This window comes from Lithobates pipiens, unplaced genomic scaffold, assembly GCF_037356315.1.
Source record: "Lithobates pipiens isolate NorthernLeopardFrog02 unplaced genomic scaffold, aLitPip1_a1.2 Scaffold_1, whole genome shotgun sequence".
NCBI classification, from domain to species: domain Eukaryota; kingdom Metazoa; phylum Chordata; class Amphibia; order Anura; family Ranidae; genus Lithobates; species Lithobates pipiens.
The window spans coordinates 50,574,316-50,595,463 of NW_027507685.1; the positions used below are offsets into that span (position 1 = coordinate 50,574,316).

Below are 21,148 nucleotides of genomic sequence, written 5' to 3' on the forward strand. Positions count from 1 at the left end.
CCTAATTGGCCTCAGGGCCGACTCCTCCACATTCCCCCCCTTTCTCGCCCTTTTGCGTGGAAGGCGGAGGGGAGGGACCTGGCATTCTGTCAGGCTCCTTTGCCCACCCACCGCTTGGCTATCGCTTACCCCCGCCTCCTCCTGGCTGCCACTTTCCACAGCCACCTCCTGGCTGATGTCTTCCTGTGTATGAAAAAGGGACATAGTTTTAGTTTTTGGTTCATCAAACACACACAATTTTCACATCAAGACTGTTGCAAATTGTTAACCAATAGAAAAGACTATCATTCTGAGCCCAGCATTTTTCTTGTCCCCAAGGTTTTGGCCACTACTGGCTATTGATATGTGAAACACTTTCTAAAATCAGCAATTAGTGAGCAAAAATCAAGTTAACATCATTCATTTATACTCCCAAAATATGTAGAACAATACTATACCTGGCTCAAGCTGGGCTCCCCCAGTTCTTCCTGAGTGGAAGGCTGAAGACTCAGCGGGTGTGGAATGTAGCATAGGACGCATGGAAGGAAGAGTAGAGTGTGATTCTCTGGCCTCAGCCTGGTCTGACAGAAACTGCATCCTGTTATAATACCACAGCCTGGGGACATAAACGTCATCTGCTGAAGCACCAGATTGCATGGACAGCAGCACCTTCTTCCTCTCCTTCAGATATGTACTCCTCAGGCCACCGATTTTCATTTTTAAATAGTTGACGTCTGCCTTGGGGACCACCAGCTTCACAAACTCAACCAGTTTCTCCATTGCTGCCTGCCTCTTTCGTTTGTTACTATACTGAGGGTGTGTCGCTTGCCACAGGCAGGGCATCTCCCTGTATTTATCGATGAACAGAGGGAGGAAGCTATGATCAATGAACCCGTCCATAATGTCTGCAAGACACAACACAAGATAAACCCTAATGTCAGGCTAAACTCCACTAATGCAGGCCTCAATCTAGAAGCAGTATAGCCTAGTGATGTACCAAGTTCAAAATTTTACCTTCGTTCGCAAGTTCGTCGCGTCAGCTTCTCTCTCTGTTCACAGATCGTACGGACGGCACACGCGTGTTGCGTTTTATATACAGTGCGCATGTGTGAAACTCCGCCCACCCCTGACGTTCTTTCTAGACTATTCCCCGCCCCTTCGCTTTCGGCGCAGTGGGGAGAGCACATGGCGGAGAGAACGCAGGCGTGCAATCAGAGTTCCACTAACGAGGAGGAGGGTGAGGAAAGCCCGGAGCCTGAAACATCCTGATCCAGGAAGAGAAGATTTAAGGCCTCAAATATGTCTTTTGGAGAGATGTTGGAGATGGTGGACATATTGAACAGGACCGATTATGATGGGAATTATGGACCTTACCCAAACCCAAATATCAGAAAGGCCAAGATCATAAATAAAGTTGTGAAGAGTCTTCAGAAGAGTTTTGGGGTACGCCGGTCCATGGATCACCTGAGAAAACGCTGGTCAGACCTGAAACTGAGGGAGCACGAGCAGTACATAAGGATCAAGCGTGTTCTTCAAAAAAGTAAGTAGTTGTCGTGTGTTCATATGATTATTCTTGCTTGCATACATGCTCCATGTGCTTTGATTTCATGTTATGCATTTTAAAATGGCCACTTTCAAGTTCATGGTTTCATTCGTTCGTAAGAAACATCGTTCTGCAGGTAAGTATTCCAGCTCAACAGTGTCCACAATAATGTTCTCACCTTGAAACTCGGCCAAAAAACACAATTGTACAACACTTCCAAGCAATGTTTCATATTCCTATTTCTGCCCTCTGTGTGCTAATTATTCTTTTTTTACATTCTCATAGGGGAGAGATGACTCGGCAAGTATGAGGACACCAGGGACGCCACCCCTCCCAAAGAAGGCAAAATTCCAAAACCAAGAGCAGGAGGAGGAGGAGGAAGGAGAGATCGTTGAAGTTGGACAAATTGTCACCACAACAGGTGAGTGTCGGAGAACACAGCTTCCGGTAAGCTCATCAATGTATGTCACCATATTTATAATACATGGTGTGTTTTTTTGCTTTGTTTTGTAGGTGATGTGGAAGAAGAATCCCATTTTACCAGTGAAAGTGCCCAGATCCTGATTGGGGAGATAATGAGGTGCAATCAGGATTTAGAAAATATACAGCAAAACATCAATGATGTTAAAAATAAAATGAAGAACATCATTGATGTTTTGGGGAGAGTGTGAAACAGCCCAAACTAGCTAGGGTTTTATTTTTTGGCTTTTAAAACACAACTTTTGTATTTTTTGAAAATCAAAATTTGGAAGATGCACAGAGTGTGTCAACATGCGCTATCTCCCATCATGGGGGATCAATGTACGTGTTTTGTGGAAAGTGGCTGAGATGAAGGGGTTGCAGCCCCAAAACATGTACACTGATCCCCCATGATGGGGGATAGCACATGTTGACACACTGTTTGCATCTTCCAAATTTGGATTTTCCAGGGGTGACACCTCATGTGATGAAGGCAATATCAGCCCAGTTTGTACATACTCATGCCTGATATTGTCTTCACTTTTCAAATTTGAACTTTGTAAGTTCCTGTGTTCTGTATGTTACGCTTTGATACATGCCTGTTTACACAAAAACACAAAGTTAAAAAAAAATACCTGAAAGACTGTTTGTGATACACCCAATTTGTTGGTTTGTTGTAAAACCCTTTTCTAAACGCACATGTGAATGTGCTTTGATTAAAAAGTTAAATTATTAACAATGTGTGGCTTCCTTTTTCATTGCGCAAAAGATGTATTTGGAGTAAAATTGTTGTTTTTGGTGAGAATGGGTGTTATTTACTAAAGATAACTCCACTTTGCACTCCAAGTGCAGTTTCAGGTGTACTTTTGCAGTGCACTTGTAATGCATAGTGGATGTGCCTTTAGTAAATCACACCCACAGTGATGTGTTAATTTTCACAATCATGCCATTTTCCTGCCATGGTGCTGAAAATGAGCAAGATTTTGGTCAGTAATGCACTACATACATTAGTTACCAAAAACAAGGTGTATGTGTAGCAGACCCACAACATAATAAGATTATCTGAAGAAGAGACTGTCCCCTCATCTCGATCAGAACTTGGGTTTGCACTGTTGGTGAAAAAGGCACAACAAGAAAAAACATAAATTTACCTAGGAGACACCTAAAACCAAGCCAAGCAGTAAATGAAAACAAATCTTGGAGTTTCAAAGAAAAATGTATTCCTAAAATGCAGCTCAGACATTGTCTGGCATATCAATGGCCCCCCTACCCACAAAGTAGTCCATGTATTGGGTTCTGACCTCACAGGCGCTTTGGGGGGGGGGGGGGCAAGCCAGGAACGAGCAGCTTCAAGGCCCGTGAGGTTCTAATTTTCCAGAAAGTCTGCTTCTTGGCCAACTGAGACCGCATAGTTTGCAGAATGTCTTTTTAGGAAATTGTGAAGAACACAGCAGGCCAGCACAATGTGATTGATTTTGTATTCCGCCATGTGGATAGGTGTTAAAAAAGGCGGAACCGGCTGGCCAGTATTCCAAAGCTGTTCTCCACCACTCTTCGGGCTCTGGACAGGTGGAAATTAAAAATCCTCTGGTCCGGGGTGAGGGTCATCATCGGGAAAGGCCGCATCAGATGGTTTGCCAGGGCAAACGCCTCATCCGCGATGAAGACGAACGGGAGTCCTTCCCGATTCTCTTCTGGGGGTGGCAAGCCCAGACTGCCACTCTGGAGACGCCAGTAGAACTCCGTCCGTGAGAACACTCCACCATCCGTCATCCGTCCATTTTGCCCCATGTCCACATACAGGAAGTCATAGGTTGCAGACACCACCGCCAACATCACGATACTATTAAACCCCTTGTAGTTAAAATAGTACGACTCTGAGTTGGGTGGTGGGACGATGCGGATGTGCTTCCCATCAATTGCACCTCCACAATTGGGAAAGTCCCAACGACTGGCAAAGTGGGAGGCCACAGTCTGCCATTCCTGTGGCGTTGAAGGACACTGTGGAGTGAAACAAGACCAAAAATTTGTAATTTTGCAAATCAACATTGCAAGCAGATTAGACACCAACATTTTTGGCCAAGATCAGTATAACATTTTGGGAACGGAGTATTTAAAGCCTAAAGTATAAGGTCCGCTTATCAGAGTCATCACCCCCCCATCCCCCCCATCTAATGGGCCCTTGCTAAAAAATGAGGGGGGATGTTTTGGACAGGTAACCCTCTCCACTTGATTGAGAGCTGAATGCCTAAATAATGTGTGATACTTTGGGAAGCCCCTCCTTACTTACACTATTGGCAGCCCACCGGACAGGTAAGAAGTGATACCAAAAAGAAAACAAAATGGAAGCACATTTTGACATTCTACTATTACATATCAAGATAATAATAGGGGGAACATTTTTTAAAAATGATAGCATTTGAAAGTATTGAGGCAGGCCCTTGCACTACATGCTTTGGTGAACTTGTCCATAAATGTGAGCATCAAAAAGGTAGATATAGTGTGTATTGGGTTTGGTAAAGTCAGCAGATAGAGGATTGCTATCAGCTGAGCTAGCAGTTGGGGGGAGGGGGGTTCCTCATGAGTTTGTCACAACCAAAAAAAAAAAAGTCACTCTGCATGAATCGAAGCACACACATAACATTTGTAGACATTTTAGGGGGTGTTTAGGGGAAAGAAATACTATGGAGCTGACAAAAGACATTGGTAAGTGACTAGACTATAGTTTTATGGGCCAAGAAGAGCATGGTGAGGAAGTTAGTGAGGCAAATGTGCATGAGGACAAAGGGGCAGAGCATATGAATTAGAGAATATTGCAATGATGGTAATTAGGGAATGAGGAAAGAAATGCAAGACATTAGCAATCATGAAATACATAGAATGTGATGTTAAAGCTGAAAACTTACCTTCATATAGTCCTTCTGCAGGACCTGAATGATAGCAGGTATCTGGAATAATGATCCCCAGAGCCTAGGGGGAGATGCCTGTAGAGAACTTGAGGTCCTGAAGGCTTCTCCCTGTCGCCAAGTAGCGCAACGTGGCGATGAGCCTCTGCTCCGGAGTGATGGCTTGCTGCATGTAGGTATCCTGCCTGCTGATATAAGGGGTCAGCAAAGCCAGCAGACGGTGAAAAACGGGGTCCGTCATCCGGAGATAATTCCTGAAATCATCAGGATTATTCTCGCGGATCTCACGGAGCAAAGGCATGTGCGAGAACTGGTCATGCTGGCGCAACCAATTCTTGGTCCACAAACGCCTCCCCTCCCTGTTCATGGACCGGGCTTGTGTCAAAGTAAGAACCCCAACACAAAGCCCCTGCACAGCACAAACTCTACGACGAGTACGTACACGAAACATGGTTTGAAAACGGTCGGCTGGTCAGAACGGACAACAGAAACCACCGAAAAACAGCAATGCCTGAAAGAACGAACTGAATAGCAGAAGCAAGCAGACAATAAGCAATGCAAATCAAAGCGTACTATACCAAGATATAGTCCACAATGAGAAACAAATACTTACTGACTACACGCACTGATTATCAGATACGCAAAGACAAGCAGAAACTGAAGAGCAGTAGCGAACTGAATCACAAATCTGAAAAGCGCGAATCGTCTCTCACCAAACTTCTACTAACACGCGATACACACGAGATCAGCAGAAGGACCCCAAAGGGTGCCGGACGTGGTGCTTAACTTCCCTTTTCTAGTCCCGCCGTACGCGGCTTACGTCACCGCGTTCTTGGCAACCAGAAATTCCGACAACTTGGTCTGACCGTGTGTATGCAACATCACTTCCGGACCTCGTCCGGAATTAATCCATCGGAATAACTCCGACGGATTTGGTTGTCGGAATCTCCGACCGTGTGTACAAGGGCTAAGAGGTTATACTGTTGCCGTATAATGTGATATTCCAGGAATGTATTGAAGTAGACTTGTAAAGTTACTCAAGGGTCCACTTGTTAAAATATTGCCACTTACTCTTCTCTAGACCTTGCACACATAGGTGTCTGTACACCTTAAGTTTCAGCGTATTCCCCCACCCAGAAAGTCCAGGTGCTGTGTGTACCCATAGACATGAATGGCTGTGCACCAATGAACTCAGGTATATGCTAGTGTTTGCATAAACACAAGTAAAGTTTATGGTCCTATGCAAAGAATAGAAAATGTTCTTTTTTATCTTTTGCATACACTGCCGCTGGAAGAAGGGGGGTTGGCGATTCCGCATCCCAGACTTTACTACCTAGCGGCTCAGCTGCAACACTTAGCTGGAGCAATAACAAAAAATGAAGCCAATCCCTGCCATAGGCTATTAATGTCAGGGTGCCCACATAACACGCTTATGGAAGCGCTTGAAGCAAATTCGTTTAATATGCGTTGCCCAACGATTACCCAGATTGTTAAAATCTGGAAAACAGCTAAGGCCTTGTTGGGATACCAACAGGTATCCGTGTTGGCTCCCTTATGGGACAATAGGAATTTAGATGAGCTATTTAAAGTTGAAAGATGTAAGGAGTGGGTAAACCAAGGGATATATAAATTAGCGCAAATGCTCCAGGATTCAGATATTAGATCATTTGCTGACTTAAGGTCTGAATTCTCTTTATCGAATCATTCGCTTTATAAATATTTCCAGGTCAGACATGCAATCCAGGCCCAATTTAGATTACAGGAGATGCAGCTGATCGAGATCCCGGTGTTATCTCAAATTATGTCCAGGGACACGCTCAAAGGATTGATTTCATTCCTATATAACAGGCTGGGAGATAAATTGTTAGACCGAAGCGGTATGATTAAAAGTAAAGGGAAATGGGAGAGAGATGTGGGTCCGGTGTCCATACCCGATTGGGACTGGATCATGGAACAGGGAACCAAGGTTTCTATTTCTCCGGCACAGAAAGCCTCTCAACTCTTTTTCTTTCACCAGGTATATTACACGCCTAGGAAAATGTTTAAAATGGGATGGAGGGATAATGATCAGTGCCCCAGATGTGGTCGGGTTGGAGATTTCATTCATATGTTTTGGAGGTGTCCGAAACTGTTTAGATACTGGACACAAGTTATAGACCATGTGAATGAAATTTTCGGGTTGACATTGGAGGCAACAGTGAGGACCTGCTTGTTGGCTATACTGGAGGGATATAAAATCCCTAAAAATATATTTGAACCAGTTACTAGATGCCTTTTTCAGGCAAGGAAATTAATTGCCCAGAATTGGCAAGCATACTCTAGTCCACTATCAGATATATGGTTGGATAATATAAGAAAAACTATTGGTAATGAAAGGGTTTTCTTTATTAAGCAGGGTAATGGTAAGAAATTTAAAAAGATATGGGGCTCTGGATTGGGAAGACTGGGGATTCCCCTATAAGTTATTGTGATAGAAAAGGCGTTTCTTAGCTTATATAGTTCTTCCATTTATTCTCACTATGTATTCTTTTGCTCGGTGTGTCTTCTAATGGGCTGGGGATAGGAGGGGGGGAGTAGGGAGAGGAAAATTTTGTATTAGATATGGGATACCAGGACAATAGATACTGGCATGGTGTGTAGCCCGTAAATACTAGGGGATCTTTTATTACCTTTGTACTTAAATTAAATGATACAAAATTCTTAGGTGATTATACTAATCTTAAAATTTGTATAACTAAATATGCTACGATGATGTGGAATGGAGATTGAGACACGAGTGAGCGATAAGCTGAACCTAGTCTCTGGTATAGAAACACTCATGTGGCAAAAAAGAAAAAAAAAAAAAAAAAAAAAAAAGAAAAAAAAAAAAAAAAAACAAACAAAAAAAAAAAGTTGCAGGATCTCAAATGACTGTAAACAAGAGGCCTAAGGCAGGACTCAAAAAGGAAGAAAACCTTATGTGTAAAATTGGCAGGTGTATGAGAGGAGACAGGGCTTGGAGCACAAATGTTTATTTTTATCAATGTAAATCTACCCTTGATGATACAATTTGGAGCATAAAAGGTCTATACTGGAATTAGCCATTGCTACGGTAGTATAGTTAAGATGACAGCCATTACTAGGTATGCTTTTCTTACAGAGGGAAATCTCCAGCAGAGGCAGACATGCAGCTGTTAGACATAGCTCGGAAACTGGACATGTATGGAATCAAATCTCATCAGGCCATTGATGGAGAGAACATGCAAATCAATCTCGCAGTTGCTCATATGGGAGTCCTGGTAATACGGGTCAGTACAATCATGTGTAGGTCTATTACTAGGAAGTATTATACAAGGGCACTCTACTACAACCTCGGACTAAATTAAATATTTTAGATAAGTGGACCTTTATTCTGAATGTCGGTTATGTTACTCTGTCCTGGAAATTTTGTAAATAAAATATGCCATAAATGCTTCAAGAATTTTAAGGTTTTGCAGCTGTGGTTTGTCAAAGGTACAGGCCATGAACTCTCTGTTACAGGTGGGAGTATTTTATAAAGCTTATAGTGGGGTTGTTTTACCTGCATAACAATTTTCAGTTCTGCCCATCCAGTCCTGAGACTTACAGAGAGAGCTCTGTCACACAATAAAGCCCTGTTTGGTAGGGCAAAAAAACAACAACTCCCATATCAGCATGCTTATTGGTAGCACATGAGCACTGTGGCCTGTACCTTTGTCCCCATCTGAACTCGGGCTAGACAGAGACTGCAAGAGACTAATGCCAAGTCACATAAAGGTACATGCACTGCTTGCTTTGGAAAAAAAATACATTTTATGATGTATGAAATTTGTTTATTTGTGTCTTGGAGTTTAACATTAAACTGCAACCAACCCCAAGTAGAGAAGGCAGGAGGCATTTTCTGTTTACATATTCATTTACACCTAGCTTGGTGTGTCCCTCATCCACAGATTGGTACTGTTGGCTATTCATTTTCATAGTATACTGTAGGTATCAGATACATTTCTATCTAAGGTGAAATCCCCCAAAACAAGTGACACAAAATGGCAAGATGTAGCAGTTTCAAAAGCTTTAAAGCATTTTTTTGGGTTAATAAATAAATAACCTGATCCTGTTCCGTTAAAGCATGTTATACAGCACAGTGCTTGTGTTGTGTCATTTGGCCCCCTGTATACCCTAAAAAAAACCTGGATGATCCTGCCTGGCTATACCCTCCCCCCTGCAAACAGACCATGATAATCATGACTGCTAAGCCCCTGATACCGTGGTCTATTTGCATGATTCCATCAGCCACAGCTCTCCCTGTCTGTGTCCTCTGTCCTCCTCCCCCCTCCCTGCTCATACCTGGGCTGCCCCCCGCTCCTCTCTTACCTATCATAAATCTTCTTATCCCCTTTGTATTGTTAGAACATCTGTCCCTGTAAAAACTCCACCACTCTGTACCTGTATAAAAGGCTCCCGACGCCCAGCTGATCATCGGCTCTCTCCCCTGCTGACGTCAGCAGGACAACTTAGCCCCACCCACTGCAGCTGTGAGTCATAACAGAAGAGAGGAGAGCAATCAGCGGTGCGCCCGGAGTAGAGCTTATATCGTTACAGATCGGCTGATTTTTTTATATTACACAAGCACAGGGACACATGTTCTTATGATACAGAGGGAATAAGATTATATTACAGTGGCTTAACAACCACTTTAAGGCTGTAGATAAGTAAACAGTACACATAAATGTAATGTACATCAAGCTTTATATTTGCCAATCTACCATTTTAGTAGTTCTGTCATTTAAATGATATAAATCAAATCTATACTTAAAATTAAAGTATGGCTATCCAATTAGAAAAATAAGGTGTTATTTACACAGTCGAGCAGGGCCATACACATCCAAAAAATAAGAACATTGGTGCAGCGTGTAGCACAGGTGATCGCATTTACCTGTGCTACCCCCTGAACAAATATCTAATTTTTGACAATGTTTGATGTTATAAATGAGGTATAAAAATACTGTTCACATATCATTTATGATTAAAAGCAGCAGATCACCCCTGCACATGTAACAGTGCTTAGGTATAGTTCTGTATTCTACTCTCACAGGAACCTTTTATGTATTTGAAATAAGAGGCATATTCTGCCTATTGCTGATCGCTGGTTTACAATGATGTAATTAGAGGCCGGGTCTAAGAACTGGGAGTGTTGCCCAGGGACAAGTTGTGCTTCCAATAGTATAGCGGCACAGCAATGCTGAATAGACGATAAAGTAGGACTTGGAAAAAGCAGCAACAGAATGCCCACTGTAAGTACTAAAACTGATCTGTCTTTCTTTGTTTAAAAAATAGGGTTGCCTAAGTTTAGGTTCCCTTGAAATCAGTTTTTTCTCTTTTTTTCATTTTCTAGGGAAACACTAAAATAAATACCTTCAACTGGGCTACTATCAGAAAGCTGAGCTTCAAGAGGAAACATTTCCTGATCAAACTTCATCCCCATATTGATGTGAGCATTTCCGAAGTTGTTTATCCCTTTCATGACTAAGCCTATTTCTGATATTTGGTGTTTACAAGTTAAAATCCGTATTTTTTGCTTGAAAATTACTTAAAGCCCCCAAACATTATATCTATTTTTTAGCAGAGAATCTGGATAATAAAATGGCGATTGTTGCAATATTTTATGTCACACGGTATTGGTGCAGCAGTATTTTAAATGTAACTTTTTGGCAAAAGGGACACTTTCATGAATTAAAAAAAAAAAAAACAATGAAGTTAGCCCAATTTTTTTGTATAATGTGAAAGATGATTTGCATCATGTCACGCACTTATGGAATGGCGACAAACTACGGTAGCTAAAAATCTCCATAGGCAATGCTTAAATTTTTTTTACGGTTACCAGGTTAGCGTTACAGAGGAGGTCTAGTGCTAGAATTATTGCTCTCACTCGGACAATTGCAGCGATACCTCACGTTTGATTTGAACACCATTTACATATGGAGGCACGTATGTGTTTTCTTTGCTGCCCGAGCTCGCGGGGACAGGGGCGCTTTACATTTTTTTTCTTATTTAACCACTTTGCGCCGGTAGGACGTCCAGGGACGGCCTCGGCTTTCGGTGGTTATATCTGAATGATGCCTGAGGCCACAGACATCATTTAAATATCGGCGTTTTCAGCCGGCGATTCCCTGCACCATAAGAATGATCATAGTGGCTGTTCCGCCATTTAATCGTTCTTACGCGAGGCGGGACGTCCCTCCTCCCGCCGCCCTCCGGTGCTTCTACCGACTCACCGCTTCCATCAGTGAGTCGGTCACAGGATCCGCCAGCCCCCGGATAATACCATAGAGATTTCTGGCGGACCAGATCGTCCCCAGAGTCTCTATGATCGTTCGGAGGCCGGGCGCGATGTTATGACGTCACGGCCGACCTCTGCATTCAAAATAACGATGCCGATTTGGCTAGGAAGCCAGGATCGTTTTTAATTTTTTTTTATTTTAGGCTTCCCAGCCTAGAGGTGAGATATGGGTTCTTATTGACCCCATATCTCACTGTAAATAGGTCCGATCATGCCATATTTCTATTACAAGGGATGTTTACATTCCTTGTAATAGGAATAAAAGTAATCATTAATTTTTTTTAAGTGTCAAACTAAAAAAATAAAAGTAAAATTAACAATAAAAAAAAATTAAAGCCCTGTCCCTGTGAGCTTGTACGCAGAAGCGAACGCCTACGTAAGTCCCACCCATATGAAAACCGTGTGCAAACCACACATGTGAGGTATCGCCGCGAACGTCAGAGTGAGAGCAATAATTCTGGCACTAGACCTCCTCTGTAACGCAAAACATGTAACCAGCAAACATTTTTAAAGCAACGCCTATGGGGATTTTTAAATACCAAAGTTTGGAGCCATTCCACGAGCGCGTGCAATTTTGAAGCATGACATGTTGGGTATCTATTTACTCGGCGTATCTTCATCTATCACACTATGCAAAACAATTGGGCTAACTTTACTGTTTTTTTTTTTAAGCATGAAACTGTTTTTTTTTCTGAAAAAAAGCTTTTGAAAAATTGCTGCGCAAATACCGTGCGAGATAAAAGGTTGCAACAACCGCCATTGTATTCTCTAGGGTCTTTGCTAAGAAAACATATATAATGTCTGGGGGTCCTATGTAATTTTCTAGCCAAAAAATTATGAATTTTACATGTAGGAGAGAAATGTCAGAATTGGCCTGGATGCGAAGTGGTTATTTTTATATTATTAAATTGTGTTTAAAAAAAATAAAAATTTGATAACTTTTATTGCTGTCACAAGGAATGCAAACATCCCTTGTGACAGTAATAGGTGGTGACAGGTACTCTTTAAAAGACCCCCGATCCCTCCTTTACACTTCAAAGTATTCAGTTTGCCTTTTTCTGCGATTCTGAATACTGTAAATTTTCTTGAAACCGTTGCCACTGGCAGCCAAGTAAACAGGAAGTGACGTTGTGACGTCCCTTCCGTGTTGACAATCAGGAGTTGTTATCCCGGAGGAGCGGGAGGGGACGTCCCCCCCCCCCCCCGCCGCTCTGAACGGGTCTCCCGTTCCACCAGGAGACCCGATCGAAGATCCGGCTCTTCCAGAGGCTAGTGACAGACTGAAACAAAGCCGTTTCCTGCTTTGTTCCAGTTTGTCACTAGCCTCTGGAAGAGCCAGATCTTCGATCGGGTCTCCGGTGGAACGGGAGGCCTCCTCAGAGATAACAACTGAGCGGCTTTTAGACACATCAGTTGTTATCCCTGGAAAGCCAATCACCTGCTCTAAACAACAGTACAGGGATGATGCCTACAGCTGCAGGTATCCCTGTATAACCCCCGAAAGCCGAGGCCACACATTTGCGTACACTCGGCAGGAAGGGGATGCTAAGTTGTAGAATATCTCTTATTAGACGATGCAATGTATTTACTATGTGCTTGTAAGGTATCCACAGTGGAAGCAGCTTTCTTTTTTTATTGTTTCCTTGATTTAACCCAGCAAATCTTTTCCTATCTTTTTCTAGTCCATAATTCTTTGCAAGCGCTAAAGGCACCAGCCCAGTGGTATGAAATTGTGCCAATTTAAACAACGCAAGAAATAATCCTAAATATTGTTTAAACGTATTACTAAATTAGCACACATAGCAAATTTCCTTTGTGAACAATGAAATGAGCATGTGCAGTAGTGACTTGTTTTTATTGAGTTACCATCCCCCTCCCCTCAGAGGAAAGGTGACCACAGAAACAAAAACAATAATTCTTTGAGGTGCTTTGTTGGATCTGAGGCTGTATAATAATGCATTGCATGAAAAGTATTTACAAAAGGAAATACTATGGAGGTTATTTACCAAAGGCTGCAAGACTGCAAGTGCACTTGGAAGTGTAGTCGCTCTAAATCTTATGACACGTACACACAAGCGGACTTCTTGTCGGACTGAACTCCGAAGGACTTTTCAACGGAGTTCTGCCGAAACGGACTTGCCTACACATGATCACACCAAAGTCCGACCGTCTAGTACACGGTGACATACCCCAGGTCCGATGAGACTATAAAACGGAAGTTCAATAGCTCGTGAGCCACCCTTTGGGCTCCTTCTGCTAATTTCGTGTTTACCTTGAGTTAGTAGAAGTTTGGTAAGAGACGATTCACGCTTTTCAGACTCTTGTTTTTCAGATCATTTAACTGTTATTCAGTTTGTGCTTGTGAGGTTTGTATTTGCTTTTCAGTGTGTGTAGTCAGTTCGTATTGGTTTATTCAGTGTGTTTTTGTCCGCTCGTTGCTGATTTTCAGCTCGCTCGTCACAGGCCTTGCTGCTCATCAGTGCATTCTGTTAAGTTCATTCTGACCAGCCGACCGTTTTGAAGCCATGTTGCCTGTACATACTCGTCATAGAGTTCGTGATTTGCTTGGGCTTGGTGTTGTAGTTCATTCTTCAACCCAAACCCAGTCCATGAACAGGGTGGGGAGGAGTTCATGGATGAAGAATTGGTTGCTCCAACGTGACCAATTATCTCACATGCCTTTGCTTCGTGAGATCCGTGAGAATAATCCTGACGATCTCAGGAACTTTCTCAGGATGACCGACCCCGTTTTTCACCGTTTGTTGGCTTTGCTGACCCCTTATATCAGCAGGCAGGATACCTGCATGAGGCAAGCCATCACTCCTGAGCAGAGGCTAGTCGCCACGTTGCAGTACTTGGCGACTGGAAGAAGCCTTCAGGACCTCAAGTTCTCGACAGGCATCTCCCCCCAGGCTCTGGAGATCATTATCCCAGAGACCTGTTCTGCCATCATTCAGGTCCTGCAGAAGTACTATATTAAGGTAAGATTTATCCTTTAACATCACATTTTATTATATTTAATGTTTGCTAATGTATTGTATTTCTTTCCTCAATCCCTACTTACCATGATTGCAATATGCTGTGAATGTCCCCTTTGTTCTCATGCATGCTGTAATCTTTTAATGCTCCTTTTTTTGTCCTTCATGCATATTTGCCTTCACTAACCTCCCCAGTATGCTATGCTGGGCCCATATCCACCTAGTCTAGTCACTTAATGTATTTTGTCAGCTCCATTGTAGTGCTTTACCCTAAACACCCCCTTAAAATGTGTCCAAATGGTCTGTGTCTCCTTAAATTAATTTATAAGCCCCCCCTTCCCCTTAACCACTTGCTTACTGGGCACTTAACCCCCCCTCCTGCCCAGACCAATTTTCAGCTTTCAGCGCTGATGCACTTTGAATGACAATTGCGCGGCCATTCAACACTGTACCCAAATTAAATTTGTATTATTTTTTTCCCACAAATAGAGCTTTCTTTTGGTGGTATTTAATTACAACTGGGAGTTTTATTTTTTGCTAAACGAACAAAAAAAAGATGCAAAAAAAAATAAAAAATCATGTTTAATAGTTTGTTATAAAATTTTGCTAACAGGTAATTTTTCTCCTTCATTGAAATGCGCTGATGAGGCGGCGCTGGTGGGCACTGATAGGCACAGTTAAGGCGGAATTAATAGGCACGGATAAGGTGGCACCGATAGGCACAAATAAGGCAGTACTGATGGGCACAGATAAGGCGGCACTGATAGGTACCACTGATAGATGGGACTGATGGGCACTGATAGGTGGCTCTCATAGGTGGCACTGCTGGGCATCACTGATGGGCACTGGTACATGACACTGATGGGCACGGATATATGTGGCACTGAGGTGAAGCACTTTGTGTGCGAGGCAGATTGTGGGCACTGATAGGTGGCACTGATGTGTTGCACTTTTTGCTATATTTTAGGTGCCACTGGCAGGGGGCAGGTGGGCACTGATGAGCTGTCCCCAGCTCGCCGTGATCGGGACTGATGTCCCGATCACGGCCACCGGTGATCGAATTACCGGCTCTGTTATGATCACATGATCAGCTGTCATTGCCTGACAGCTGATCACGTGGCAAGGGGTCGGGATCGACCCCTTGCTCTGATCTGTGATCAGGCAAATCTCATAGACTCGCTGATCACAGAGCGCGCCGCGCGCGCCCATCAGGGGGCGCGCAGGCTGCTCATGCACGGGACTACGTCAATAGACGTAGTCTCGGCAAAGCAGGCCCGCGCTGTAGCCGTCATTCGGCTATAGCGCAGATCTCAAGAAGTTAAAATGTTGTCAAATGGTCTGTGTGTCCTTAAATTAATTTATAAGCCTCCCTTAAAATGTGTCCAAATGGTCTGTGTGTCCTTAAATTAATTTATAAGCCCCCCCCCCCCCCCTTAAATGTTATCAATGGGCTATCAGAGGGGGTGAGGAATCTGATAAGTGGGCCTTATATTTTTGTCTTCAAATAATACTTAAAATAAATGTTATACTGATGTTGTGCAAGAATGTTTTTTTGTATAATGTGTTTGCAATGTTATGTGCAAAATTACTTATATATTTTTTTTCTTGTTTGACTCCCCAGTTTCCTTCAACGCCACAGGAATGGCAGACTGTGGCATTCCATTTTGCCACCCATTGGGACTTTCCCAACTGTAGAGGGGCTATAGATGGGAAGCACGTCCACATCATGCCACCACCCCATTAGGGGGGGGGGGGGGGTTTCATAGTATCGTGTTAATGGCTGTGTGTAGGCAAAATATGAATTTCTGTATGTGGACGTGGGGAAGAATGGCTGGATGTCGATGGGTGAATCATCGCCCAGACAGAGTTCTACCAGTGTCTCCAGAGTGGTGGCCTGGGATTGCCACCTGATGCAGATAACGTGGAAGGACTCCCCTTTGTATTCATTGCCGATGAAGCCTTCTGTCTGGGCAAGCACCTGATGAGCCCATTCCCCCAAAGGACCCTCACCCCGGAGAGGAGGGTTTTTAACTACCGGCTGGCCAGAGCGAGAAGAGTTGTGGAGAATTCCTTCGGCATAATGGCCAGCCGGTTCCGCCTGCTTCTGACAGTCATACATCTGGTGGAATACAAACCTAATCATGTTGTCCTAGCATGCTGCATCCTGCACAATTTTTTAAGAAAAAATTCAAGAAATTATCTTGCATCAGTTGGGCCTGAGGCTGGACTTCCAGAGAATCCTCTGATGGGCCAGGATACTGGGCCTACTTGCTTGGCCCTCCAAAGCGCCCACGAAGTTCGGGATAAATATATAAATTAGGTAGGGGGGCCATTGCAATGCCAGACAATGTCAAATTTTTAGGGATAAAAAAAATTATCAAATAATCAACTTTTCAGAACATTTAATAAACTCCTTGAGGCTGTCTATTCTAAAAAAAAAAAAAAAAAAAAAAAAAATTATTATCAAATAAAATCTAGAAATGTATTTATTGCTTGCTTTTCTTTTTGGCTTTCCACCTAGGTTCTCCTAGTGCACTTGTAGTGGCAAGTGTATTTTCCTTTAGTAAATAAGCCCCATTGCCACTGTAAACACCAAATAACTTACAAAACCGGTATTGAGCATTGAAAGAAGAAGCCACACATTGTTGATTATCAAACTTTTTATTCTGTGCACATTCACATGTGCGTTTATAAAAAAAAAATGCTAAAAAATATATATTTAAAAAAATATTTTTTTTGGTTTAAAAAAAACTTTATTTTTTTAAAAAAAATTTACAAACAGCCATTTTTCACACATAACATATACACAAATCTGGAACTTACAAAGTTCCACAATGAAAAACTGAAGGCAATATCAGACAGTGTCAAAAATATTTCCATATTGCCTTTATCAGATGAAGGTGATGTCACCCCTGTAAAAGCCAAATTTTGAAGATGCACACAGTGCCTCAAAATACACGTCTCCCATCATGGGGGATCAATGGACGTGTTTTGTGGGTGCAATCCCTTTCTCTCACCTACTAGCGTTATGAGAAAGGGGTTGCACCCACAAAACGCATACATTGAGAGCTCCTGATGGCAGATAGCACATGTTGACACACAGTGTGCATCTTCAAAATTTGGCTTTTCAAAATTAAAAATCTTAAAACCAGAATCTAGTCATCTAAAAAGGAAATTAAATCGATTTTGTTTTAGGGAAAAAGGGATTCGTTTCTCCCCAAAACATCAATCAAGTTCTTCATTTCCTGCTGCATAGAATTGTGCATGATGTCCAGGCTATTGCGCATGGCTTCAATCTCCCCATGATCTGCCCAATCAGTCTTTGGGCGCTATCACTTGAAAATGGTTCCCCTTCCACAACCAGCACATCACCTAATATTGATGAAAAAAACATGTATTTAGAAATATACAGGCATACATAGATTCATAGATGACCTGAAGCTGGGGTATCAGACACTCACCTGGTGGGGTGCACATCTCGCCTCCTTCCTCCACATCCTGGGGGGGTGGGGCTGACTCTCCCCTATGAGAATGAAATAAAAGGTATACATAGCACACAGATATTTGATTCCAGAAATAGGAATATGAAACATTGCTTAGAAGTGGTGTATAATTGTCTGTTTGGGAAGAGATCCAAGTTGAAGACATGATTAAAATTCCCTTTTAAACAGACTGCAATACTTTTATTTTTTGGACAAGTTTCACAGATGAAGACACCCCAAGTATTCCCTGGAGCCCCTGTGTGGGTTACCCAAAAAATTTTCTCTGGTGTCCCACACTAGTACTCCTGAGTCCAGATGTGTAAACAGCTGCCAAGTGTCCTCTCCTTACATTTCACTGAATTAAGTTTGCTATTCATTCTAGTTTCAAAGACATCTAGCCAACAATGTCCTAAACTTCTTTTAATAAGGCAAATTATCAAGACCAAAATGTTGTTTAAACCCTGTATCAACTAAATACACTGTATAATTTTTCAAACAATGTTTCCTACGAACGCTTACTGTGTCCATGAACATGAAAGTAGCCATTTAAAACTGTACAACAGTAAAGAAAAGCACATGGAACAGCATGCAAGTTAATAATTAGGATAGGAACATGCGACAAGTACTTACTTTTTTGAAGCACCTTCTTTATTCTTCTGTACTGATCCAGCTCCCTCAGTTAAAGGTCGGACCAGCGTTTTCTCAATTGGTCTTTGGAGTGTCGTACCCCAAAATTCTGGTGCAGGGTCTTCACAACTTTGGATATGATTTTGGCCTTGCGCAAATTCGGCTGGGTGTACGGTCCACGCTTCCCATCATAATCCTTCCTCCGCAAGATATCCACCATCTCCTCAAAGGCCATATTGTAGGCCTTAAATCTCTTCTTCCCGGATCAGGATGTTTCAGGCTCTGGGCTTTCCTTGTTACTGGAAGAATTAACCAGCTGTGTCTCCACGATGTTGCTCCTACTGCGCACCATAGAGAGAAGGGGCGGGAAATATTTGTGAAAAAGAACGTCAGGAGTGGGCAACGCAGGCAGAGTTTCACACATGCGCAGTGTATATAAAGCTAACATGCATGTGCCATACGTGCGTGGAGGAAATGGGAACGGAAGTTGCGAGCGATGGAAACTAAGGTAATTTTGATACAAATTTTCGAACATCAGTGACCTATACTGCTTATAGATTGAGGCCTATATTGGGATAAGATTATGAGAGTTTGGGCTAACATTAGTGTTTTTGTCTTGTGCATTGTCTTACAGAAAAAAAGGAATAATAATACGTTTAAGGACCCTGAATTCATGACACAATTCACTGACAAGTACAGGGAGATGAGAAATCTGTGGGCGGTCAAGCACAGTGCATATTAGAACAAACCAGTAAGGAAGGCAATGCTGGAGAGACTTCTGGCATTTGTGCAGACTTTGATCCAAGAAGCAACCATGGAGATTTTGTAAAGGAAAATTGGGATCTTGAGAAATATGTATAGGAGGGAGCATAACAAGACCCAGAATTCCCTGAGATCAGGAGCATCAGTAGATGCGTATGTACCCAAGCTGTGGTACTTCGACAAACTGTTTTCTTGACGACCAGAGGAATCGCTTTCGACCCTTCCCTCCACCCCAGCAGAGGCTGATGAGGAGCAACCTGGGCCTTCCATCCTGGAAGAAGCGGATGCGCCCAGCTTTTATACATATTTAGTGTCCTAATATTAATGATGCTAACTAGATGTTCTAATTTATTAACTATTAATGATTTTATCCAAAAAATGATGTATACATATCAATTGACAGTAGTGTCCAAAAATGTTTGTCATCAGCTTGAAAAAAATGCTGGGCTCAGAATGATACTCTTTTATATGTATTAACATTGAATTTGCAAGTCATGAGCTGAAAATTGTGTGTGATTGATGAACCAAAAAATAAAACTATGTCCCTGAGCTCAGCCAAGAGGAAGTTCTGGAAAGTGGCAGGCAGGAGGAGGCTGGGTCCAGTGTCAGCCAAGAGGTGGCCGGGCCCAGTAGGAGCCTCACCCAATCGCAGGTGCCTCCCCTCCGCCTTCATACAAAAAGGCCCAGGAAGGGGACAGTGACAGAGGAGGCATCACTGCACCTCATTAGAGAGGCTACAAATGTCGTAAGGAGCCCCCCAAAGCTGAAGAGGCCTATAGGTGCTATATAGCCAGCAGGTTGCTCGAATTGTAGAGGGGCCAACGCCTCCAATGTGAACAAATAATTTTTGATGCACTTCACAAGGGGCTGAGTGACGAGATAACTGGCAACAGCCAAATATATGATCAAGCCCCTCCTCCTCCTCCTGCCGCAAGTCCACCAGCAGAGCTACAGCCTCCACGGAAGGCTGCAGGGAAGGGTGTAGCGAAGAGAAGAAATTCCTAAAGTTTCTCCAGAGTTGCCTTCATCTTTATTTTGTTAACCAGAATAAATGGATATTTTATTTTAAGAAAATAATACTTGCCTATGTGTTTTTTTTCAAATACATTTCTAAAAGACAATGTCAAATTAACAAGGGATACCAACCTCCTTGAGGTTCCAAAAAAAACCCAAAAAATAGAAATATAATGTTATTGTGTTAACTTGACACCAAAAAAAAACCCCATTAATAATGGTATTGTGATAACTTGACACAAAAAAAAAAATAAAAAAAAATATGGAGATCACTAGAAAATAATTTTTAAATGATCATAAAAAAGATCTTGATGAAATCCAAAATAATAAAAGATGACTACAAAAAATATTTCAAAACATTTTTATGGAGATCAGGATTTTAAAAAATACAATATCATTCATGAGATCAGGAGAAATAATCCAGAAATCTATTTGTGAGAACTCTGTGTGAATATGAGCAGCAAAACAACTTTGTTCTTCTAGCATTATAAAGAAGACAATAATGCGCTGCATTTAAACAATCAGAGAATTTGCAGCGTGAGGAATGTGCTAGCTCCAATACGAACTGTAGTTTTACCAGACCGAGCGCTTCCATCTCATACTTGCTTCAGAGCATGTGTCGTTTTTGGTCCGTCGGACCAGAATATAGACAAGAGTATTTCTCAATAGGAACTAGGTTCGGCTGAGTTCCGGCAGAAAGATTTGAAACATGTTCTAAATCTAAAGCCCGTCTGACTTTTAGACAACAAAAGGTCCATTGAAGCCCACACACCGAATTGTCCGGCGGATTTGTTCCGTCGGACCTTTGCTGTCGAAAAGTCCGGTCAAGTGTACACGGCATAAGGGGTAGATCTGAAATGAATGGAAGCTCTGCTGATTTTATCATCCAATCATGTGCAAGCTAAAATGCTGTTTTTTATTTTCCTTGCATGTCCCCCTCAGATCTACAGTGACTTCACTTCCAAGTGCACTTGCAGTGCAACGTGGATTTGCCTTTAGTAAATAACCCCTTATGTGTTGATCATCTTTTCAGTATCCTAAAAGCCTGACAATCATTGAATTTT

General features: G+C 42.4%; 1 protein-coding gene across 1 annotated transcript in view; it reads left to right on the plus strand.

Annotated features, from left to right (window-relative positions):
- Positions 1–21,148, plus strand: part of FRMD7 (FERM domain containing 7) — an 86,065-nt gene that overhangs the window by 27,878 nt on the left and 37,039 nt on the right. Inside the window, exons 7-8 of the mRNA XM_077485745.1 lie at positions 8,027–8,174; positions 10,277–10,372. Of these exons, the coding sequence (XP_077341871.1) occupies positions 8,027–8,174; positions 10,277–10,372 (244 nt within the window). The remainder of the gene's footprint in view (positions 1–8,026; positions 8,175–10,276; positions 10,373–21,148) is intronic.